At 38.9% G+C, this 23,016-nt stretch overlaps 1 protein-coding gene across 1 annotated transcript in view; it reads left to right on the forward strand.

The window, feature by feature from the left end:
- The window catches only part of LOC137323662 (cysteine-rich hydrophobic domain-containing protein 2), a 43,141-nt gene extending 20,618 nt beyond the window's left edge, over nt 1-22,523 (forward strand). The window contains exons 4-6 of the mRNA XM_067987428.1: nt 15,231-15,287; nt 15,466-15,525; nt 20,282-22,523. Of these exons, the coding sequence (XP_067843529.1) occupies nt 15,231-15,287; nt 15,466-15,525; nt 20,282-20,332 (168 nt within the window). The 3' untranslated portion in view covers nt 20,333-22,523. The remainder of the gene's footprint in view (nt 1-15,230; nt 15,288-15,465; nt 15,526-20,281) is intronic.
- The last annotated feature ends 493 nt before the right edge of the window (nt 22,524-23,016 follow it).

Here is a 23,016-nt window from a genome sequence, read left to right on the forward strand (position 1 = left end):
AATCGAATAGTTTACATGAACAAAGTGGATTTGCGATGCTTGTTAACCGACTTCAATTCGAGCCCAGATTCCGCTACTGAATATACACTTACACAACAACATAACTAATCTGAACAACTGAGCTAGGGATGCAGAACATGGACTTGCTGCAATATTGGTGTGTCTTGTTGAGTATATACTTGCAAAATGCTTGAAGGTTTTTCTGGAGGAATTGTTGATGAAGATCACACTGCTGACTTCCAGAACTATATTGCCTCCCAGAAAAGGTGAGGCTTAATTTTAGAATAAATCTGCAATGTAAAGCCATCAGAATTCAAACAACTTCCAGTTTTTTTTTTCAGACAACAACTTGCCATGTAAGCCTAGTTCTATATGAACTGTTTATGATTTTTTTTCTTGGGGTGGGGGGGAAGAAAAGTTTTGCACCTTGTGCACAAAACTTAATTTTATAACCAGAAAAAAAAGACTGGCATTTATATAACACTGTTCACAACCTCAGGACGTCCCAAAGTGCTTTACAGCCAATTAAGTATTTTTTGAAGTGACATCACTGTTGTAATGTGTGAAACATGGCAGCCAATTTGCAAACAGCAAAGTTCCACAACCAGCAATTTGGTAATGACCAGATAATCTGTTTTGTTTTAGTGATGTTGGTTGAGGGATAAATATCACCCAGGACACCAGGGATAACTCCCCTGCTGTTCTTCAAAATAGTGCCTTGGGATCTTTTACGTTCACCTGAGAGGGCAAACGGGGCCTCGGTTTAACGACTCATCTGAAAGACGGCACCTCCAACAATGCAGCACTCCCTCAGTACCACACTGGAATGTCAGCCTAGATTTTGTGCTCAAGCCTCTGGAGTGGGACTTGAACCCATGACCTCTGGGTCAGAGGTGAGAATGCCAGAACGAGTCATAGCTGACACTGAATGTACTTTTGGTTTATTTCTATTTTTAAAAAAAAGAAATGGACTTGTTCCTCATTTTCAAGTGCCAAGTAGATAAGGGTATGATATGACTTGCGTGATAGGACATCCCACACTTTTACTGCAGGAATACTGTTGGTTCAGTGCCAGTGGTAGTTGTCTGTAATGTTGGGCACTAAATGTATAACATAAACAGTAAGAAATGGATTTTGAATAATGCTTAACTAAAGTGTGTTTTAAGGAGAAAAAATGTTTTGAAACATAAGCCTTTAGAAAAGAAGGTGGCAACTAGCCTTTTATTGATTTTCATTCAAATATTTGCGAATTTCAAAATAGCATGAATTTTAAAGAATAATCTGTGCAGTGAAGAAGTACTTCTAGTAATAAGTAACTTCTTTTAACATCACTCATATAATTTTAACAGTGCAGTAGAAAATTTTTGCTGTAGATCAGTATCCAGGAATGAAAAGATTATCGATTCCTATTTTAGTGCGGGAGCCAGAGTCTGTAATAAGCTTAGGGCAAATCAGGCCTCTACCTGACTTAGCGTGTCAGATGGTCTAAGAGTGCAGTATTCCATTGTAAATAATTTCTCCTCAGATAGAATTTTTGTAAACTGTGAGTGAGACATAAATGGAGGGGGAACTTATACAGAAGATATAATTTTCCCATTTAAAGTAGCATGCTAGTTCTTTGAATACAAACACACTTGCGAATATAACTAGTAATACTCTGGATGACAATATATGGAACATTACTTGTTTTAAATGTGATTGTCAGATGTGTATAATCAGTCTTTCAACCAGATAACTGTGCCCCTGACAAAGAAATTCAATTCTCCAGCCTCTACCTATTTCTAAAGTTCTGAATGCTCCCTTTATGTAAATGTAAGCTTCTTGTCAGGATGTGTTGACCATAATTAATGACCAATTTTATTTGGCTCACAATTAACTTTTAAACAAGCCAACCAGCATAAGAATGGCATTGGATTATTCCCACATTTGATTTAATTCATATTCTGCCATGCAGAAGACTGAGAATAACAATAATATAATGCAATAAACAGTGTCTGAAAATGTTTTTAATTCATTAGCATGGCAATTGATATATTTTGGCTGATAGCCTTTCATTCATTATGACATTGACATATTCTTACGCACTTAGCCAAAAAGTTGTACCATTTGTAAATTACTTCATTTCAGTGCCAGTAAATACAGCTTTGATTACTAGAAGTAGCAGTTTCTTTACCACAGCTCTCCATAACTAATAGAATAGTTGATGATATCTAGTAACAGCCGAGAATGAGGCTTGTTCCACTGACTGGGAAGGGTTGGCAGGATCCCCAATAGGATTTTCCCAGCACTAAGCTTGGGAAACCTTTTTTAAAATACATATTAAAAATACATAATAGTAAATAACAAGGGTCTTCCCAGCTAAATGCTCGTCCCCATTACATTTGGGATCATTCGTGTTGATGTTCTCGACACCTTCAGTGCATTTAAGTCATTTTTGTAATGGGAGCAGAATTGAGCCATACTCCAAATGCGATCTGGTCAATGCATTGTGAAGCCTTAGTATAACCGCTATAGAATGTACTGTTCTGGCTATATACCCAACCTTTTATTTATTGCTTTGCCATCTATTCCCTATATATTTCTTTCAAATCTTAAACTTACTTGACCTTATTGTTCCCAAAATAGACAATGCTATACCATTAGCTGTTGCTTAATGCACGGCCAGTATTATTTGAAAATCATTATATTGGTGCACCCTGTTTCATATCGGGCAGAAGGTAGTTAAATCATTTTAAAATTTATTTTGTAATGAACAAAAACAGTAGGAGAATCTTCAACTGCTTTGGTGGATTTTACATTTGTTAGTAAAGTTTATGGCAGCACTGATGCCAACCCGAACCACCCTCTGTATGTTTTCTTGTTAGGAATCTTACAACACCACGTTGGAGTCCAACAGTTTTATTTGAAAATCACAAGCTTTCGGAGGCTTTCTCCTTCGTCAGGTGAGTGTGGAATTCCTTGAAGGTTACCGCATATATAGTCAGAGAACATTGCCTGGTGATTACAGATAATCTTTCCAACTGCCTGTTGTCAAGGCAATCAGACAGAGACACAGTAAATACAGGACTACTGAATATACAAACGGTCCGAACCCAAAGACAGACAGAGAGAGAGAGAGAGAGAAACATCCGAAAGGAAGAGAAAGAGAGAGAATGACCAGTTGTATTAAAAACAGATAACTCTTTTTTTTCGCTGGTGGGGTTACGTGTAGCGTGACATGAATCCAAGATCCTGGTTGAGGCCGTCCTCATGGGTGCGGAACTTGGCTATCAATTTCTGCTCGACGATTTTGCGTTGTCGTGTGTCTCGTAGGCCGCCTTGGAGAACGCTTACCCGAAGATCGGTGGCTGAATGTCCTTGACTGCTGAAGTGTTCCCCGACTGGGAGGGAACTCTCCTGTCTGGCGATTGTTGCGCGGTGTCCGTTCATCCGTTGCCGCAGCGTCTGCATGGTCTCGCCAAAGTACCATGCTCCGGGGCATCCTTTCCTGCAACGTATGAGGTAGACAACGTTGGCCAAGTCACAGGAGTATGAACCATGTACCTGGTGGGTGGTGTCCTCTCGTGTGATGGTGGTGTCTGTGTCGATGATCTGGCATGTCTTGCAGAGGTTGCCGTGGCAGGGTTGTGTGGTGTCGTGGACGCTGTTCTCCTGAAAGCTGGGTAATTTGCTGCGAACGATGGTCTGTTTGAGGTTGAGTGGCTGTTTGAAGGCGAGTAGTGGAGGCGTGGGGATGGCCTTAGCGAAGTGTTCGTTGTCATCGATGACATGTTGAAAGCTGCGGAGAACATGGCATAGTTTCTCCGCTCCAGGGAAGTACTGGACGACGAAGGGTACTCTCTGTTGGTTGCGTCCCGTGTTTGTCTTCTGAGGAGGTCTATGCGATTTTTCGCTGTGGCCCGTCGGAACTGTCGGTCGACGAGTCGAGCGTCATATCCCGTTCTTACGAGGGCGTCTTTTAGCGTCTGTAGGTGTCCATCGCGTTCCTCCTCGTCTGAGCAGATCCTGTGTATTCGCAGGGCCTGTCCATAGGGGATGGCCTCTTTGACGTGGTTAGGGTGGAAGCTGGAAAAGTGGAGCATCGTGAGGTTGTCCATGGGCTTGCGGTAGAGTGAGGTGGTGAGGTGCCCGTCTTCGATGGAGATCCGTTTGTCCAAGAAAGAAACCAATTCTGAGGAGTAGACCATGGTGAGTTTGATGGTGGGATGGAACTTGTTGATGTTATCGTGTAGTCTCTTCAGTGATTCTTCGCCGTGGGTCCAAAGGAAGAAAATGTCGTCGATGTACCTGGTGTATAGCGTTGGTTGGAGGTCCTGTGCAGTGAAGAAGTCGTGCTCGAACTTGTGCATGAAAATGTTGGCGTATTGGGTTGCGCATTTAGTCCCCGTGGCTGTTCCGTGTGTTTGGGTAAAGAACTGGTTATCGAAGGTGAAGACATTGTGATCCAGGATGAAGCGGATGAGTTGTAGGATGGCGCCTGGAGATTGGCTGTTGTTGGTGTTGAGTACTGATGCTGTTGCAGCGATGGGTTTCAGGATGCCCTCGACGTATCCAGAGAGGTTCTCACACGGGGTTCCGTTGCCTGATACGATAGGACGTCCGGGTGTGTTGGCTTTGTGTATCTTTGGGAGGCAGCAGAAGTCTCCCACGTGGGGAGTACGTGGGATAAGAGCACATAGGATGCTTTGAAGGTCTGGATCGAAGGTCTTGATCGGTTTGTTGAGCTGTTGGGTGTGTTCTTTGGTTGGATCTGCGGGTAACCGTCTGTAGTGTTCCTGGTTGTCCAGTTGTCAGTATGCTTCTTTGCAATAGTCCGTTCTGTTCTGTATGACGATGGCTCCTCCTTTGTCCACTGGTTTGATGACGATGCTGCGGTTGGTCTTGAGAGCGTCGATGGCGTTGCGTTGTGCTCGGGTGACATTCTGGACTGTCTTGTGAGTGCGGCTGATGAATCTGGCGTTGACGCATCTCCTGACAGCTTGAGCATACATGTCAAGCTTAGGGCAGCGACCCTCCGGAGGAGTCCAGTTTGACTCTTTCTTCTTCGGTTGCTGTGATCCCTCTGTCTGCTGTTCCGGATCATTGATTGTCTCATTGGGTTCGCTGCTGAAATCTTGGGATATGTGGAAGAATTCCTGGAGCCTCATTCTACTGATGAATTCCTCTGTGTCCGCCGTGAGACCAGTGGGGTCCATTTTGGTGGTGGGGCAGAAATTGAGCCCTCGGCTGAGAACTTCGATTTCGTCTGGTTGAAGGGTGTGGTCGGATAAATTGACGATAGACTTCCCTGTGGTTGCAACCGTGGTACCGGGGGAGGCTTGGTTGATGCTGGTGGTGATGCCGAGTTTCTCAAGCTCCCTGCTCTTGTTGCAAACACAGCTCAACAAACTGATCAAGACCTTCGATCCAGACCTTCAAAGCATCCTACGCGCTCTCATCCCACGTACTCCCCGCGTGGGAGACTTCTGCTGCCTCCCAAAGATACACAAAGCCAACACACCCGGGCGTCCTATTGTATCAGGCAACGGAACCCTGTGTGCGAACCTCTCTGGATACGTCGAGGGCATCCTGAAACCCATCGTACAGGGAACCCCCAGCTTCTGTCGCGACACTACAGACTTCCTACAAAAACTCAGCACCCACGGACCAGTTGAACCAGGAACACTTCTCACCACGATGGACGTCTCGGCACTCTACACCAGTATCCCCCACGATGACGGCATCACTGCAACAGCATCAGTACTCAACACCAAGAACAGCCAATCTCCAGGCGCCATCCTACAACTCATCCGCTTCATCCTGGATCACAATGTCTTCACCTTCGATAACCAGTTCTTTACCCAAACACAGGGAACAGCCATGGGGACCAAATTCGCACCCCAAAACGCCAACATTTTCATGCACAAGTTCGAGCACGACTTCTTCACTGCACAGGACCTCCAACCAACGCTATACACCAGGTACATCGACGACATTTTCTTCCTTTGGACCCACGGCGAAGAATCACTGAAGAGACTACACGATAACATCAACAAGTTCCATCCCACCATCAAACTCACCATGGACTACTCCTCAGAATTGGTTTCTTTCTTGGACACACGGATCTCCATCGAAGACGGGCACCTCACCACCTCACTCTACCGCAAGCCCACGGACAACCTCACGATGCTCCACTTTTCCAGCTTCCACCCTAACCACGTCAAAGAGGCCATCCCCTATGGACAGGCCCTGCGAATACACAGGATCTGCTCAGACGAGGAGGAACGCGATGGACACCTACAGACGCTGAAAGACGCCCTCGTAAGAACGGGATATGACGCTCGACTCGTCGACCGACAGTTCCGACGGGCCACAGCGAAAAATCGCATAGACCTCCTCAGAAGACAAACACGGGACGCAACCAACAGAGAGTACCCTTCGTCGTCCAGTACTTCCCTGGAGCGGAGAAACTATGCCATGTTCTCCGCAGCTTTCAACATGTCATCGATGACAACGAACACTTCGCTAAGGCCATCCCCACGCCTCCATTACTCGCCTTCAAACAGCCACTCAACCTCAAACAGACCATCGTTCGCAGCAAATTACCCAGCTTTCAGGAGAACAGCGTCCACGACACCACACAACCCTGCCACGGCAACCTCTGCAAGACATGCCAGATCATCGACACAGACACCACCATCACACGAGAGGACACCACCCACCAGGTACATGGTTCATACTCCTGTGACTTGGCCAACGTTGTCTACCTCATACGTTGCAGGAAAGGATGCCCCGGAGCATGGTACATTGGCGAGACCATGCAGACGCTGCGGCAACGGATGAACGGACACCGCGCAACAATCGCCAGACAGGAGAGTTCCCTCCCAGTCGGGGAACACTTCAGCAGTCAAGGACATTCAGCCACCGATCTTCGGGTAAGCGTTCTCCAAGGTGGCCTTCGAGACACACGACAACGCAAAATCGTCGAGCAGAAATTGATAGCCAAGTTCCGCACCCGTGAGGACGGCCTCAACAAGGATCTTGGGTTCATGTCACGCTACACGTAACCCCACCAGCGGAAAAAAAAGTTATCTTTTTAATACAAGTGGACATTCTCTCTCTCTCTCTCTCTCTCTCTCTTCCTTTCGGATGTTTCTCTGTCTGTCTGTCTGTCTGTCTTTGGGTTCGGACCGTTTGTATATTCAGTAGTCCTGTATTTACTGTCTCTATGTCTGATTGCCTTGACAACGGGCAGTTGGAAAGATTATCTGTAATCACCAGGCATTGTTCTCTGACTATATATGCGGTAACCTTCAAGGAATTCCACACTCACCTGACGAAGGAGAAAGCCTCCAAAAGCTTGTGATTTTCAAATAAATCTGTTGGACTATAACCTGGTGTTGTAAGATTCCTTACATTTGTCCACCCCAGTCCATCACCGGCATCTCCACATCATGTTTTCTTGTTGTAAAGGGAGGGGAAGAGAGTGTTGTTGCTTCTGTTAATGGAACACTTCTGCATATCTGGCATCCATTGTTCACATCAAAACCCCTCCCAGGCACGTAAAATTCAGTTCGATATAGTGTAAAGCACCTTCTACTCTAGCTCAATAACATGACTTAACTTGAGCCCAAGAGACTGTTCCAGTGTCTGATTTTTCTGTTTCCTCTCGACAGTATGACCAAGATTGTGAATTTGTGATGTGGGCCTAACACTTCACAAATGAGTGCTGCACAATCATGGCATGTTGCCTGTCTACTTTTTCTTTATTTTAAAAAAACACACAAAATGCTTATTTGGGCTGAAATAATGTCAGTCAGTTTCTTTTAAAGTGGTTCCTTAATGCATGGTGACATGAATAATGAATACTTTTGCATAACAAAGCAACTAGCATATATAAAGTTTTTTGAGGAGGAGGATTGTTTTCTTTTCCTCACCACATACCATTCCTAAGTTCAGCAGGTGACCAACCATTGCTGCTTTTTAACCAGGTTCTAGAAAGTGTGTGAATGGTCTGTATTGCTCACCTTTGTCATTGTCACCTTCACACCCCTAGGGTGAAATACTTCTCCTTCGGGCATAACTAAGACTAAAAACCTGCTATTTGGAGAATTATGGGCATGTGCCCTTCCATTCTGTAGCACAACATGCTGGAGTGTCAACTTGATACTCCTGCAGAGTATTGTTTTAATAGCTTTTACATTGCTTGGGACATTCTACTACGTTAAAGATGCTATATAAATGCAAGCTGTTGTTATTGCCTAAGAGGGTAAACTATGATAAAGGTAAAGAACTGGCATCAGCATAAGCATGAATTTTTGTTCTGAAAACCATAAATCCCATCTTACAAGAATTTACAAAGTATATTATGCTGTTTAGGGAGACTGGATACTACGTTGTGTTAATATTAACGTTAATGTTATGTAATTATGTAATGTGGTCATACTTGCACATGCAAATTAGACTTTCCCGTCAAACTCTCAACTATTAAAATTATCTTATAAAATATGGCGGTTATGAGCATGAACAGTGAGATATGGTAATTGTAATGGATTTAGATATGCAACTAAGTGGAATATAGACTTTTTAATGGAAGCTTGTACATTTTTAAGGGATTTTATTTTTAATTATTTAATAGTTTGGGCACTACTGCTAAGCTTCCTGGAGACTTATGTGACAGCAAATATTGAGGGTTTGTGTTAATGTAATTTTTATTATTGCTTAGAGATAGAAATGGAAAAAAATGACAATTGTAGTTAAGGCCACCCACATTAAACCAACTTTAGACAATGATCTGATGGGATGCTTTACAAAACAATAAAATTCAGACTGTCTAAACCATAGTGGTATTCAATTTGCCTTTTTACATATCACCTATGTTAGAGGAATAATGCAATTTAAATATCTGTTGTACAACTAAACTATCATAATTTTGCTGAGAGTCATTTTAGGGTCTGGAGATTTTTTTTAAATCACTGCATTATTTTGGCTGTGATTTAATGACATTTCCCTCCATTGACTTGAAAAATCAAGTGTTTCCTATTTTGTTTTGTACTTTTCACCTGCTTCTCACTGTAAATCACTGAGACGTCAAGTGTAGTGATTAATTAGACTGCACGTGCAAGTGCTTTTTTGTCACCTGTCAAGTTGTAAAGAAGATGCATTATTGGAGACTGAAATGCTTTTTAGTTCACTGAATTTCTCATTGGACATGCAGAGCAGCTTACCCACATTATCTGCTTTGTTTTTAGTACTTTCAGGTGCAGACTCAAATCTTTTCTTAAGTTCATAAAGACTGGTGTTTGGTTGGAACAATTAACAGCTGTGGAGATCAGCAGTCAGATTTCTTAAATAACTTTCTTTATAGTAAAAACTAATTTTTGCATCTTGTGTAACAAATAGTTTGAATAAATACTGGCCCCACATTAACTGAAAAATAAACATTTCAGTTGATCAAACTGAGAAATGGACTTTGTTGTTTCCTATCAGTGAATATTTCTTTTTTGAGCTCAAAATAAAATTAAATCAAGACTAATAGGTCGCACTGGCGTTTATCATTTTATCTTGAACTACAGTTATTTCCTCTCAAAGACTTAGTTGATTGCCTTTTTGTCACTAACTAAAGCACATGAAAGATATGTATTGTCAAAAAGTTAAATACTACATAATCTTTCAACATAGTTGAATCCCACAGACCATGAGCAAATTGCTTTATCCTGCATATAACCTAGCGCATACACAGCCATATCAAAAATATTTGTGTCTGTGTGTTCCTTCCTCATGTATTGTGTAATCAAAGTTGTCCAGTGACTTTATAAAATATACAAGTGAATGTAAGCTTTTGAAAAATCAATAAAGGAAATTTAAAAATAATTCAATAGTTGACTGCTGGGCACTATTATGTTACAGAAGATTTCATTGTGAAATTAAACACAAAAATATAGGGGGGAGGAGAAGCACTTGTTAAGGTGACTAATGTCAGTGCTAGAAAACAGAACACGTTTTCCTTTTTGGTTACCTAACTGATAATTTTCTGATTTTGGACTCGCGACAAAGAGTCACGTCGTCTAGGGTATCAGAAATTCGGGTGCATATTGTGCATGACTTTCCAGCCATTAATTCAAATTGTCAGAAAATTCTGCACAACACCCGCTGAATTACGATATGTATGGTCAGACACTGCAGCTCCCCGCTAACATGCAAAGCCATAAAATTACCCTTGTAACGTTGAGGTAAAACGCACCCCAGTCACATTTGGCCAAGTAAAACTCCCCCTACAATGCCTCAATAATGCATCTTGGTTCCAACATTGCAACAGTGTGATTTTTTTTCTTCTCTCTTTCCTACATCAGCCATCCTTGTGGTCTTTGAGTGAGATTGCTGAGTTGTGCCAAATTGTTTGAACCTGTAATCTGTAGGCCCAAACTCATTTCTCATGTGAACCTTACAGCTGGCAGTGAGAGATGACTTTCCTCCCATCAATGTCATCTGGATTAAAATGGGGGCAATGTAGTGTAGTACCCAGTGCCCTTGTGACATTAAAAAAAACTTTTATTTGAATTATATGTGTACATTTTAATAGAGGAGGAATCCTTCATTACTTTTATCAAAAACTTATAATCACATATACTATTAGGGAGGGAGGAGGCTCGTGTGGAGCATACACGCTGGCATAGACTAGTTGGGCGGAATGGCCTGTTTCTGCGCTGTAGTTTCAATGTATATTCTATTTGCTCTGCAATCATTTTTCAGTTTAACGTTGTTTGCACATCTTTTCAAATTATTGCTAAAATCTTCATGGATTTGGTTATACAATGTTTGGTGTTTTAAATTTGGTTTTCGTGTTTCCTTCTTGAGTCAGAACCAGGATATTATGTACTGGACCGATTAAATGTCACCTCAGATCACCCAACAGGAGGTGTATACCCTTACAGTTTTCTTTCTTCCCCTTCCTGCCTTTCCTTTCTTCATTCCCCAAGATGCAATACGTATAATGCTCTATCTAGCACCCTGGAAATTTTTTCCCAGTTTGCCTTAGGCAGGTTTGAATACCAGTTTAAGGTGATAAAACATGGGGCTCCAGCCATGATCACTGGAGCTACCCGGCTGCCAAGTAATAACAGAATATTTGTGCAGTTAGAACAATATTTCTCAATTTCTGGCAAACATCCATTTTGGGATTAACATTGTACTTCAGAGACTGCTATAGCCATATAAATGGGTTGATACGAGCTTCCTTGATACCTCACTGAATATATCCAATGAGTAGCTGCAACTTACAGACCATGAAATCCTAGGTTAATTCTCTATGCTGAGCTACCTGATCTCAGCTAGAGCAGCAGTAGCGCCATTACAATTAACCTCTAAACCTACACACTATCCAGTGACCCCTTTTAGAAGTTTGGATGTGTTGGGGTCTGGTAAGAACAGCGTTGGGCTCTGCTGCCAACTGTCATTGAGGCTTACGCATGAATAATGGCAACTTGGGAAAAGTATCAGAGGGCAACCAATGTTTGCTGAACCAAATCTCGCTAAGAAACTAACGCCTTTAGAAAGAAAGAGGAGAAGATTACAAGGAAAATTAAGATCGAATGAAGTGTATTTCCTTTCATCAGGAACATTTTATGTATTTGTAAGTGTAGAAATGCATTATCATATTCAGATTTGCTAATGGTGAAAAAACAGACAGATAAGATTTTTATCAGATAATAGTCTGTGATCATTAATCTCCCAGTGTTTTATCTTAGTTGAAACTTCAGTTTGATAGAATGTGTGTTAGCAAGTTTACTAGAAACAGAACCTTGGAAAATAACTTGTAAAACTTCCTTTATTGAGAGCCCGACATTGAAATTTGCGATTCGTGCAGCTTCTGTTATCGAGGCTGAGCAGTCTTCCAGCTTGTTCAAAGTTTTTGTTCTAGCCTATAATGTGATTGCACCCAATAGTTCCATTGGTGCTTGCTTTTGTTAAGAAGTACAACCACTGCAGAATGCAGCTAGCCAGCATTGAAAAAAACAGAAATGAAGTATATCCTGTACTTAACGTCAGCGCTGAAGAGATGTTGGAGAGTAAAATCTGTAGTTTTGTATTAGTGTCACCTTCGGATCAGCAGCGGGTGGGCAGGCAGATGCCAGTTTGAAGTAGAAGAACGTAGTACCGTCTTTTTCCATTGATAAAGTAGCCTTTCAGAGTCAATGAGCTCTGTCAATGCAAGCTTGTCAAGGCTACAACTTCATAGACCTGAGAGGCGGTTTGAGAGGTCAGGCCTTTTCAAATTCGCTGTGATGCAAATGAACTTTGCTGCTTAAACAACTATTGGAATTTTTATGTCCGCTCCTTGTCTGTTTCACAAAGTCATTGACGAGACATTCAGTGCTTTTTAAATTGGGGTAGCATTGTGATAAAGACCAAGTACAGATTTACGGAGGGCTGAAAGCAGTTAGATCATGTTCTTTTCATGGTACCATTAGAATCAAATCGATTTCCCTCAAGCCTTCAGAATGGCAAATTTCAACAAAGCTTTGGGGGCTAGACAAGGGCCAAAATGACTGAACTGAATGTTAATTACACTCCACAAACTTATTTTCTTTTTATTTCAAATTGACTAGCAACCAAAATTAAAAAGTGTGACCATAAACTGCTATATCGTTTACATGCAAGTGAGGTCAGGCTTTGAAAAACAGCTTACCTCATAAAGCAGCTAGCCGACAGAAATGGTTAATCTGACAATACATAGCTGCTGTTACTGTGTTCACAAATGACATTGAGCAACATTAGCAAAGTTTGGATATGAAATGTATCTAGCAAATTTTCTTTGTTCAACAATATAACTTCTACCCTGTTCACTCCATTGCTTCTACTTTATGTTTGTGTAGCTGGCAAATAACCAGTAATAAGTACCAGTGGTTCAACAAATTATTAGTAACTGGAACGTCTACATCTGGACGGCTGATGTAACCGTTAAGTAGGGAATTAAACCTCCCCCAAGGGTATTTTTGTTTTCAGAAGAAGATCTGATTTAATTCTGAAATGCTTTTGATTTGCCAACCTCTTCATTTTCAGAAAGTAAAAATCACAGTAATCTATGTATGTACCTACACTACAATCACAAAAAAAAGATTTCATTACATTAGATTTTTTTCCTTTTTCAAATTCAAGTTAGACTGGAAAAAATTTTAAAGTTCAAAGTGGATTTTTTCCCCCATGGTATCTTTTAGAATTTAATTTTCCACAGTTCTGAGTAATGGATTGAGTTTAAAAAAAAGTTCTGAAAAATAATAATGATATTTGAACACCTGGTTATGTTCATTTGTTTGCTTAAATGTATTATTTTATTATAACATGCACAGGAAGTACTTTGGATTGTTTATAGAACATTTTCTGTTGTGTTTTGAATGTTTTTCAAGATATTCCACTGCACTTAGCAGAAATATTAGTTAGCAGTGTAGGTTATTATATTTTTTCATGTTCCATTTGTGTAATCAAACTGGTAACAATATACTTTAAAATAAGTGCCTTGTTACATCAATATCAATCTTTGTGTTGGTTAGAATTTCATATAATCGAAAACATAACTTCACGTCTGAAGGATAACATTTTACAGATAAAAGTATTTTGAAATGTAATTGCCAAAACTGTTTAGTTTTCTGACATAGATGCTACAGGTTTGATTCTTGCCTCACTAAGTGAACAGGAATGGTTAGCCCGCCAAAAGCTGTGATGGACACTTTTCTGGGTTGACTAAAATCTGCCTTCAAGGGAAAATTATTCCTTGCAAATGTCCATGAGAATATCTGTGACTTAGTTATATACTTTGTGAAAAGTTACAACTTTTCTTAATTAACACTGTGAAGCTTCAGTTGTAAGCTGGAACAGGAAAGAACAAATGTGTATCTCATACCTGTTTTTTTGTGTTGACATCCTTTTAAACAGTGATGTACTTGGATTTGTGAGCAGCAGCTGCATCAGTGGTGCAGTTGAACTGCAGGGCAATGTTTAATGACTTTTCTGCACCTGCAGCTATAGAGGCTTATTTTGACACCTGGCTTCATCACTTATTTACCCTTCCCCCTTCCCTTTTTAAAAAGAACAATTTTTCTCTGCTATCTGAGTCCAATTCCTGTTGATATATAGATATATGTTAGTGATATGAAAGGGGTAATCAGTAGGGATTCTTTTGTCCCTCTTGTTCTATTCGAAGCAATATCACCAGTGTTACATGTTCTATTTTTGGTTCAAACATAACATGAAACTAGCTTTGCGTGTAGCTTCCAACATTAGTTCGGATAGTCATGGGCACCCCTGAAGAAGATGCATAGTAAACCATTCTCTTCGCTCTGCAAAATTAAACCAGATGAAGGAACATGAAATAAAGGGATGTGTTTTGAGAAATGAGACGATATACAAATAGTAAAACAAATTTCACTGCCTGATGGTTTAACTTCACTGTATTGGGGCAAACAGAATTTTAGCACACTGATACATAAATTGTATTATAATAATAATCTGCTAAACTTCAATAAGAGTTGTAGCTTTCATTTTGTATTTATATTAAATCTAATTACTGATAATTCTTTAGGTTTTATGTGTAGCTAGAACACATTTAACTTGATCATTAATGGATACTAATTGTAATAAAGGAATCCTTGTTTTTTTCAATCTTAAACCTCATTCTTTTGGTCGAGTTTGATACTATCCTTCGTAAATAGTGCAGTGTGATCTGCTTTAAAATTATACAATTAATTTCCTATTGTGGAGAGCTTTTGATTTGGTACATGGTTTGAGAATTATTATAAACAGAAATAAAATTTATGCATATACAAACCCTCTTAAATATTCTGGGTATGTAGATTTTGGCAGCATGTTTCTTGTATACGTAAATTAATCTTACTATTTGCTTGTACACAATCTGCATTTGATATTGTTTGAAGTTGCATGCATTATTTTTGGATGGCTTTTAGTAGTCAATGTGATACTGAAATGAGTTATTTTAAAATAGTAATAACTTTCTCCTTTGTCATAACTAAAAGCCTTTTAAAAAGTTGTTGGTGGGGGGAGAAATAAGAACCATTTCTAGTTACTATTTAACACTAAAGGTGCTTTGACAGCACACACAGACTGTGGCATAGGACCACCCTGTATTCAGTCACTGTCCCCACACCTCTCTGCCTCCTCCATTCACACAAGCAGCTGCACTGCAAAGTTTTTCAGAAGCCAGTCAAGAGTAAAATTCTACCTCATTTGTCTTCCAGACACGAAGATCGATCGAGAAGTTATTAGAATGGGAAAACAATAGGTTATACCACAAGGTGAGTGCCGCAGGGAGCAACTTTAGCATGGGGTTCAGACCATTGGGGTCTGAATTGCACAGTATGGAAACAGATGCTTTTGTTGGTAGAAAAATATGAAAGATGGATAAATGGGTTTGTCTGGATGCAGGAATAAAATGGAAGTCATTTTTCTTCCCTTTCTCCATTTCTTTTCCAGCTGTGCTTGCACTGGAGACTGAGCAAAAGGAAATGTGAAACCAATAACATGATGGAATATGTAAGTTAAAGGGCTGTTTTGTTACTTTCTCTATTAAATGATCATTTATTTTGCTTCTGATCTTATTCTTTTAGCAGTTATTAATCAGAAAGGTGTCAGCCTACTTAGTCGCTTGAGTGGAAAAATTTTGTACGGTCCACAGATGCACATATTCACGTGCAAGGCAGATTTATAAAGTTATGAATGGCCTGAAAACAAGGCTTGCACTGTGTTCTGAAAATAATAAATTAATTGCCAGAATGAATTAACTGAGATGTATTAAGGGGGGTGGTGTGTGCCTCCGAAGAGAAGAATCTTTTATATGAGTTCATCACAATAACCTTTAAACCTGTTTCAGTTTAACTATGCGAAGTAAAATTATAATCTCTCTTCCAACCACACACATAAGGGAGCACAGAAAATGAAGCTACCTGCATTCTGAATAATGATCTAATGGAGAAGTCCCATGAGAACCAAGTAAAATCATTGTTGTAGTCAGTGATCAGACAAAACTGTTAAGATTTTTCTATTTATTGAGTAGATATCTCATCTTATAAAGAGAGAGTCAAATTTGTGGGTCAAAGCAAAATTACACGCATGCAGTTTGCTTGTTTACTTTGAAAACTCTAAAGGAAAACTATTTGGGTCACTTAATCTAGTACTGCTTCTACCAGGAATTTCACTGTTCCCCTTTTGCCTTTGTTTCTGAAACGCATTATCATTTAGAAAGCTCTGCAAGCAGGATGTAGAATTGGCATCGGCTAGTCAAAAAACAAGGTGGCACGTCACATTCCTACAGATTAGTAGAATAAGAATGTTACTCCCACAATTGCTCCACCCACCAAATCCCATTATAATATATACAATCAGGTAAGGCTTGCGACATTCTCCCTATTTCCCCCCCCCCATGCCAAATCCCCATAGGAAGAGGCACATCACTTAATATCGCTCTTGTATGCCTGGTAATGTCCTTTTAATGTATTCTTGGCTTAGTATGGAAAGACTTGGGGGGTGGGGTGAGAGGGAGGGAGAACAGATTAAGGATAACTTACTAACATTGACCACTGCAGACAAATGACCAGTACTTAAAGGATATTATCCATAGTCCAAATGCTGTGCTGTTTAATATTTTAAAAAATAATAAAAATAGAACCAAAGTGATCTGAGTTTGTATATAAATTGCAATGTGTCCGTTGCATGTAGTTTCAAGGTCAGACTTCTGTACCTCTGTTTTCCTCAAGGAAGCAAGTTGGCATATAAAATGTTTTGTTGTATCCTAACTCATAACAAGCAATTTAGTTTTAGTTTTAATCTGAATTTTTTTTTGAGAGATTGCAAAATGAGTTTGGAGAATTTTCCATAGGTCACTCAGAATGCCTCCTCTATGTTCCACGGATACTTTTAGGATTGTGAAAGCCATAAGATTTTAGTAGCAGTTTCACTCTTCATTTTGCAGTTATAAAATAAACATTTCAATTTTTTTTCCCTTGTGGAATTTCACAAATCTTAGTTAACTTCTATTTAATGTCTTATTTAACTATCAGCTTTTCTCATCACCTTTCTTGCTGTTAACCTTATTGAAAACCCTATTTGAAACCAAAGTCTACAAGATAACAAAGGCCTTTCAAAATGCTTTTTTGTGTGGAACAGCACCCATTCGCTGAATTGGTTGCTATAGATTATTTGTAACATCAGCAACTATATCAAACATGTTGATTTATGAGAATGTGAAAGGCACGTGAAGAGCTTTTTGTAATGCAAAGGAGGGAGGACCTGAGTGAGTTGTTAAAGGTTTTTCTCTTCATAGATAGCAACGTCATGTCCCTAGTCTCCAAACAAACAAGAAAACAGTTTGAATTAAGATTTATTCTATGCTAGCATGAACTGTTTTGCTGATAGTTGCAGCTAAAGGGTAACTAGTAACCCTACATATACGAAGTTCTAAACCATTTTTAAATTTTAAAAATCGGCACGTAGAAAGGTAAAGCACCATCAATATCATATATTAATTTAAAATTGTTTTTAGAAAAGAAATTGGAATAGTTTATTATAAATACTAATGGAAGATAAAAATTTGAAAGGAATGGACCAAGTAGTTTAGAAGTTGTCAACAGTTACATTCAGGTGTAAATATAAACTTCTTTGCTCTAAGCAAATGAACTTGAAGCAACTTAGTGAGGACATGCACAAGCCAAAACATTAAATAAATGTGTATTTCTCATATAAAGTATATATAAAAGTGTAAAAACTTTGATGGATGAGGTTTGTTTGAAAATAAAATAATTGCTGACGTTTTCTCATTCTCTATTTATATTAACTTCAAAATGTTCCTACATATTTTCTACATTTAGGTTTTAGACCTAAATTTAAAGCATTTCTTCAGAAAATCTCAAAACCCATAATTTTGGTACTATCCTTGGAAAAAATGTAACTCTGATTTTTAGTTTTATTGAAAAATAATTTTGAAGTCAGAAGAGTTGTGACTTCTCTAACAAATACATTATGTTACACTTATATTAGAGCCTACCCACCAACAACAGCCCCAACTTTGTCAACAGTGCCACCAACTATATGGAGTACTGACTCGAGAAGTGTTTTTCTCTGCCTCAGCAGATGTACTGCACCAAACATAAATAGCAGCCATTTATGTGTCATATGCCTCCACTTTTTCTGGACATGGGCAGCTTGCCTGTACTACATTAACAAAAACTTGCATTTATATAGTGCCATTAACATAGCAATGCATCTCGAAGCATTTCACAAAGGAGTCAGGAGTTAGACCCCAAGTAGGAATTCGGAGGAGAGTTGGGAAAGGAGACTGAAGGCGAAGTTCAAGAATTATAGAATCGTACAGCACCGGAGGAGGCCATTTGGGCTATTGTCCCTATGCTGATTCTCTGAAAGTCTCATTCCCCTGCTCTTTCTCCATGCCCTTTTAAATTTTCTTCAAATATTTATTCACTTCTCCTTTTAAAAACTATTACGGATTGCATTTCCACCACTGTTTCTGGTAAGGCATTCCATGTCCTAACAATTCTCTTTTTAAAAAAAAATCCTCTGAACCTCTCCCTTTGTTTTTTGGTGATCTGAAATTTATGCCCTCTAGTTACTGAATCACCGGTCAGTGGAAATAATCTATCACTATTTACATTAGAAAAAACCCTCATCATTTTGAACACTTTATCAGATCTCCTTTTAACCTTCACTGTGTAATGAAATGAAGTGTAATGAAAAGAGCCCAAGTTTCTCTTTTTTTTTCCTCATAATTAAAACCTCATCCCTAATATCATAGTGAGTCTCTTCTGCACCCTTTCCATGGTCTTGACATTCTTCCTAAAGTAAGGCACGAAACTGGACACAATATTCTAACTGCAGCCTAATCAGTGATTTGTTTAGGTTTAGCATTGCCTCTCTGCTTTTGTACTTGATACCCCTATTTATAAAACTTAGGATCCCATAAGCTTTATCATCTTGTCCTCCCACTTCTATAGATTGTGCATCTAAATCTCTAAGTCTCACTGTTCCCCTGCTTGTTTTGAAGTTTTACCTCCTTATTCTTCCTCCCAAAATGTATCACTTACATTTCTCTGCATTATATCTCATTTCACCCCTTTCTGCCCAACCTACTAACCTGTCTGTCCTCTCGAAGTCACTTACAGTCCTCTTCACAGTTAACCATACTTTCTTGTGTTGTCTGCAAAGTTTGATATTCTACCCCTATACCCAATCCCAGATCATATAAGCAATGATCCCAGCCCTGGGAGGGTACCACTGTTTACATCCCTGAGGTCTGAAATACGTCCACTAACCACTACTCTTTCTCGACTGTCCTTTAACCAACTTCCTATCCATGCTACCACATTCTCTTTAATATCTTCAATTTTATCAACAAACCTATACAGCACCTTATGAGAATCAATATACATGAAATCTACTGCATTTTCTTTATCAGTACCCTCTGTTATTTCCTCAAATAACTCTATTGAATTTGTCAGACACTACTTACCTTTTACAAATTCATGCTAGCTTTCCTTAATTACCTTTTATGTCTTTCTAGGTAAATATTAATTTTGTGCCATGCCTCTAGACACTTACCCACTACCAATGTTCAGCTGATTGGTTTTTAGTTATTTAGGTTATCTCATTTTGAATAGAGGTAACCCTCTGGTCTCCTGGCATATTTAAGGAGGATTTTCAAAATTATGTTCAGAGCCTCAGCTATTTCATCTCAAACGTCCCTCAGCATTCTACAATACATGCCATCAGGGCCTTGTGTCTTTTTCACTTCTCATTTCAGAACCTGTTTGAACTTCTGTATGTAATTAACATTAGACACCGCACCAGACTCGTTAGCTATAAATAATGAAAGTTACCACAGATTTCAGGTTCATGGTGCTAAATCTCAAGAATTTCCCAGAAAAATGTTGGAAATGATCATTAGTCTGTTTTATTGGAAAAGAATCCAATCAAAATAAATTAGAATTGTGTTAAAACACACAGCTTCTTCCTATTTATATTAACTGGGTGTTTGGGCCGCTCGAGTGATACTGTGTGGGTGTTGTAATCTGTTGGCCATTGTTAGTCACATGCTGGGAGCAGAGTTGACTCATGACCTTCAAGTTAAAGGAAGGACATACTAAATGGTTTCAAAATTTGTGAGATGGTTGCGGACTGTCATCCCTCCTTCACCCTTGTTAAAACATTGATGTTAGGAAGAAACTGTTAAGAGGATTGTAGTTTTTTGTAATAATTTTGTTTTTAATTGCTTCTTTTTCAGGTCGTCTTAATAGAGTTTTTACCGAAGACGCCAATATTTCGACCAGATTAGCAACAGATATTGTTTTCAGAGACTTGTCCAAGTGTGTTGTCCTTCCATTGGTGCCTTGCTTGGTACTCTCCTAGTGAAGATTGTGTCAGTCTGACAGATCCTTATGGTTGTTATTAGCAGTTTTTCACTTGCTGCTGTCCACACACTTTTTTGCTCGTTAATTTTTCTGTATTTCTCGTAACTCTTACATTCCAAACTTTCCTTCTCTTATTTGTCCACTTGATGCATCTATCATGTCATTTCCTTCATTTGTCTCTTACCACCACCCTCCTCCCAAAAATTCTTCTAATCATCATCCTACACTCTCCTTTTTAATGATCCTTGATATACATTTCTTCTTGCACACGCAATAGTTTTTTTTTAAAAAGTCACTTAAAATTATGTATAAAATGGTTCTACAGTTACTAAAATAATCAGTTTGGTAACAATGTCTGTGATTCGGCCCATATATTTCGAGGAGGTTTCGATAAAGGATTAAAATCACTAGTTGGATTTATTAGAAGAATCAACATTTTGTCTGTGTTGCGTTCTCCACCCAATACCTGTAGAACAAACAGAAGTAACTTCTTTGTGCTATGTTGTCCTCTTGTTTCATTTTAATGTATCATTTTTTCTTTCTGTCCCTTTCAATTTGAACTTGAGACCTACTGTGCACATATTCAGGGACACAAATTCTACTGTGGCTACAGAAGTCACAACATTCATATGAAGAAAACAGAGTGAAGAAATCATGTCAACTGGCTCTGCCTACGTCCTAAACATTTAACTCAAAACAGATGGAATAAAATACCTTGGATTAATACTGTAGCAAAATCAAATGAAGATTTTTGCATGCATTGCATGGTCACTGGGAGCCAGGACCATGGAAAATGCAACAGTATCGCAACCATAAATGAATACTTTGTTCAGGTAGCTGCCATAAATGATGGCTTATATGACTTCTGTTACTTTATTTGTTTACTGTTTTTTTTTCTGTACATTTTAGGTTTACATGTAGATGTTTTGATTTTGTTTTCCTGTTCAGATGTTAACAAATGACAGTTCATTTATGCAGACTGATGATGGATCAGGCCAAATATTTTTTTTATTCTGCTTCTCAGAAAGTGGAACCTGTAAGTGTATACAAAGAGGTGCTGCTTTCCATTTCAGTACTTCACTGCATACTAGTAGGAATTATGGTGCAGGTTAATGTTTTATTTTTTTAGCTTTTTTAATTATTAGTTTTGCTCTGATTTTTAGAAAGTCTAGTTATTTCACAGAAGTTGGCCCTTGGTGTTTAAAGGACCAGTTTTTATTAAATACAATATCTGGAACATTAGGGATTATCTTTAAAATTAAATTCCCATATCCTGGTTAGTAGCCTTTGCTGCTGTTGAAAAATTGTTCACAATTAGTGTTTTCTTACATTTGTTCCCAATACCCAGCAATGAATTTCAGTTTATGAAATGTATGAAGATTATATGATATTTGTTCAGATGTGATGTGTGATTATCCAACACATTCTATAACTTCTGAATAGCAAAAAAGTTTCATAATTGGCTTGAGGTTTTGCTGTATGTAATGATATATTACTGTCCTAGTCAGTCTGTGTACACTAACCTGATACCCAGATCCGAGGCGCAGGGTTGGGGGAGAGATCGGGCATTCACTTAAAATTCCTGTTCATTTTGGATGGAAAACACCTTATTCTGCTATGATGTAGAGGGAAATATTTTTGTTTTTCATTTGTGTAAATGTTACAATAATCTGACAGACCAAAGTCAATGCTGAAGTAATTTTGTTTGATTTAATAGCAGTTTAGCAATTTACCTGATTCCTTCTCTCTATAGTGAAACATGTCACCCATTTATTGTCCCCCAAAAACAGTACTACATCATCATTGTATTGATTGTGTAGCCATTCTATAAGCAATAATGTCTATGTTGAAGTATGGTCTGTCAGCAGCTGTTCACCTTGTATTGCTGGCTAATTGTGTCAGCCAGATCATGTGCATGTTCAGTTTGTCATATATTTACTATGTTTTTATTTCATTTATATCTATTTGTGCTCATCATCATTTACTTTAAGTTCACTTACATTATGTGGCTGCAAGTGACTCTCCTAGGGATAATATACACAGAGAAAGCAGTTTTCTACAAATGGATAAATGAGAACTAGTTATTTCAGAAATAAAAGACACTGGTCAAAAATATTTAACACTGGAATATTAATGCTACTTTATCTTAAATATGAATGTTGATTTCTTGTTTTTTCATCAAAGTATGGAGCACTTGCTCCCAGTTGTTCATTGGTTGGAAGTCCAGGACTACCTGTCATATTTAAATCAGCCTTTACAGTTGGAATGAGTTTCATCAGGGTTTTTTTTGCAGGCCTGTGGGTAACTACCTAACACTATGAATGTTATACCTGGGAGGAGAAATAAATAATTGGAGACACTTTACATTACCTGTCCTAAACCCTGCTACAGACACCAGTTGTTGGTAGGCATGGAGAGATCTGGGGCCTGGACTAATCCATCTTCTTGGTTAAAAGGGACTAAATGTTAATGAGCAATTACACATGGAATTAGGCATATAGGTAGAGTTATTAAATATCTTTGTTTTTCCTGTCACATTTTACCTCAAACTAGTCCAAACAACTGCTCATATACAGAGTTCCAAACTTGGCCTAATAACAGGTTTTCT

The sequence above is a fragment of the Heptranchias perlo genome, chromosome 1 (assembly GCF_035084215.1).
Source record: "Heptranchias perlo isolate sHepPer1 chromosome 1, sHepPer1.hap1, whole genome shotgun sequence".
Classification (NCBI taxonomy): domain Eukaryota; kingdom Metazoa; phylum Chordata; class Chondrichthyes; order Hexanchiformes; family Hexanchidae; genus Heptranchias; species Heptranchias perlo.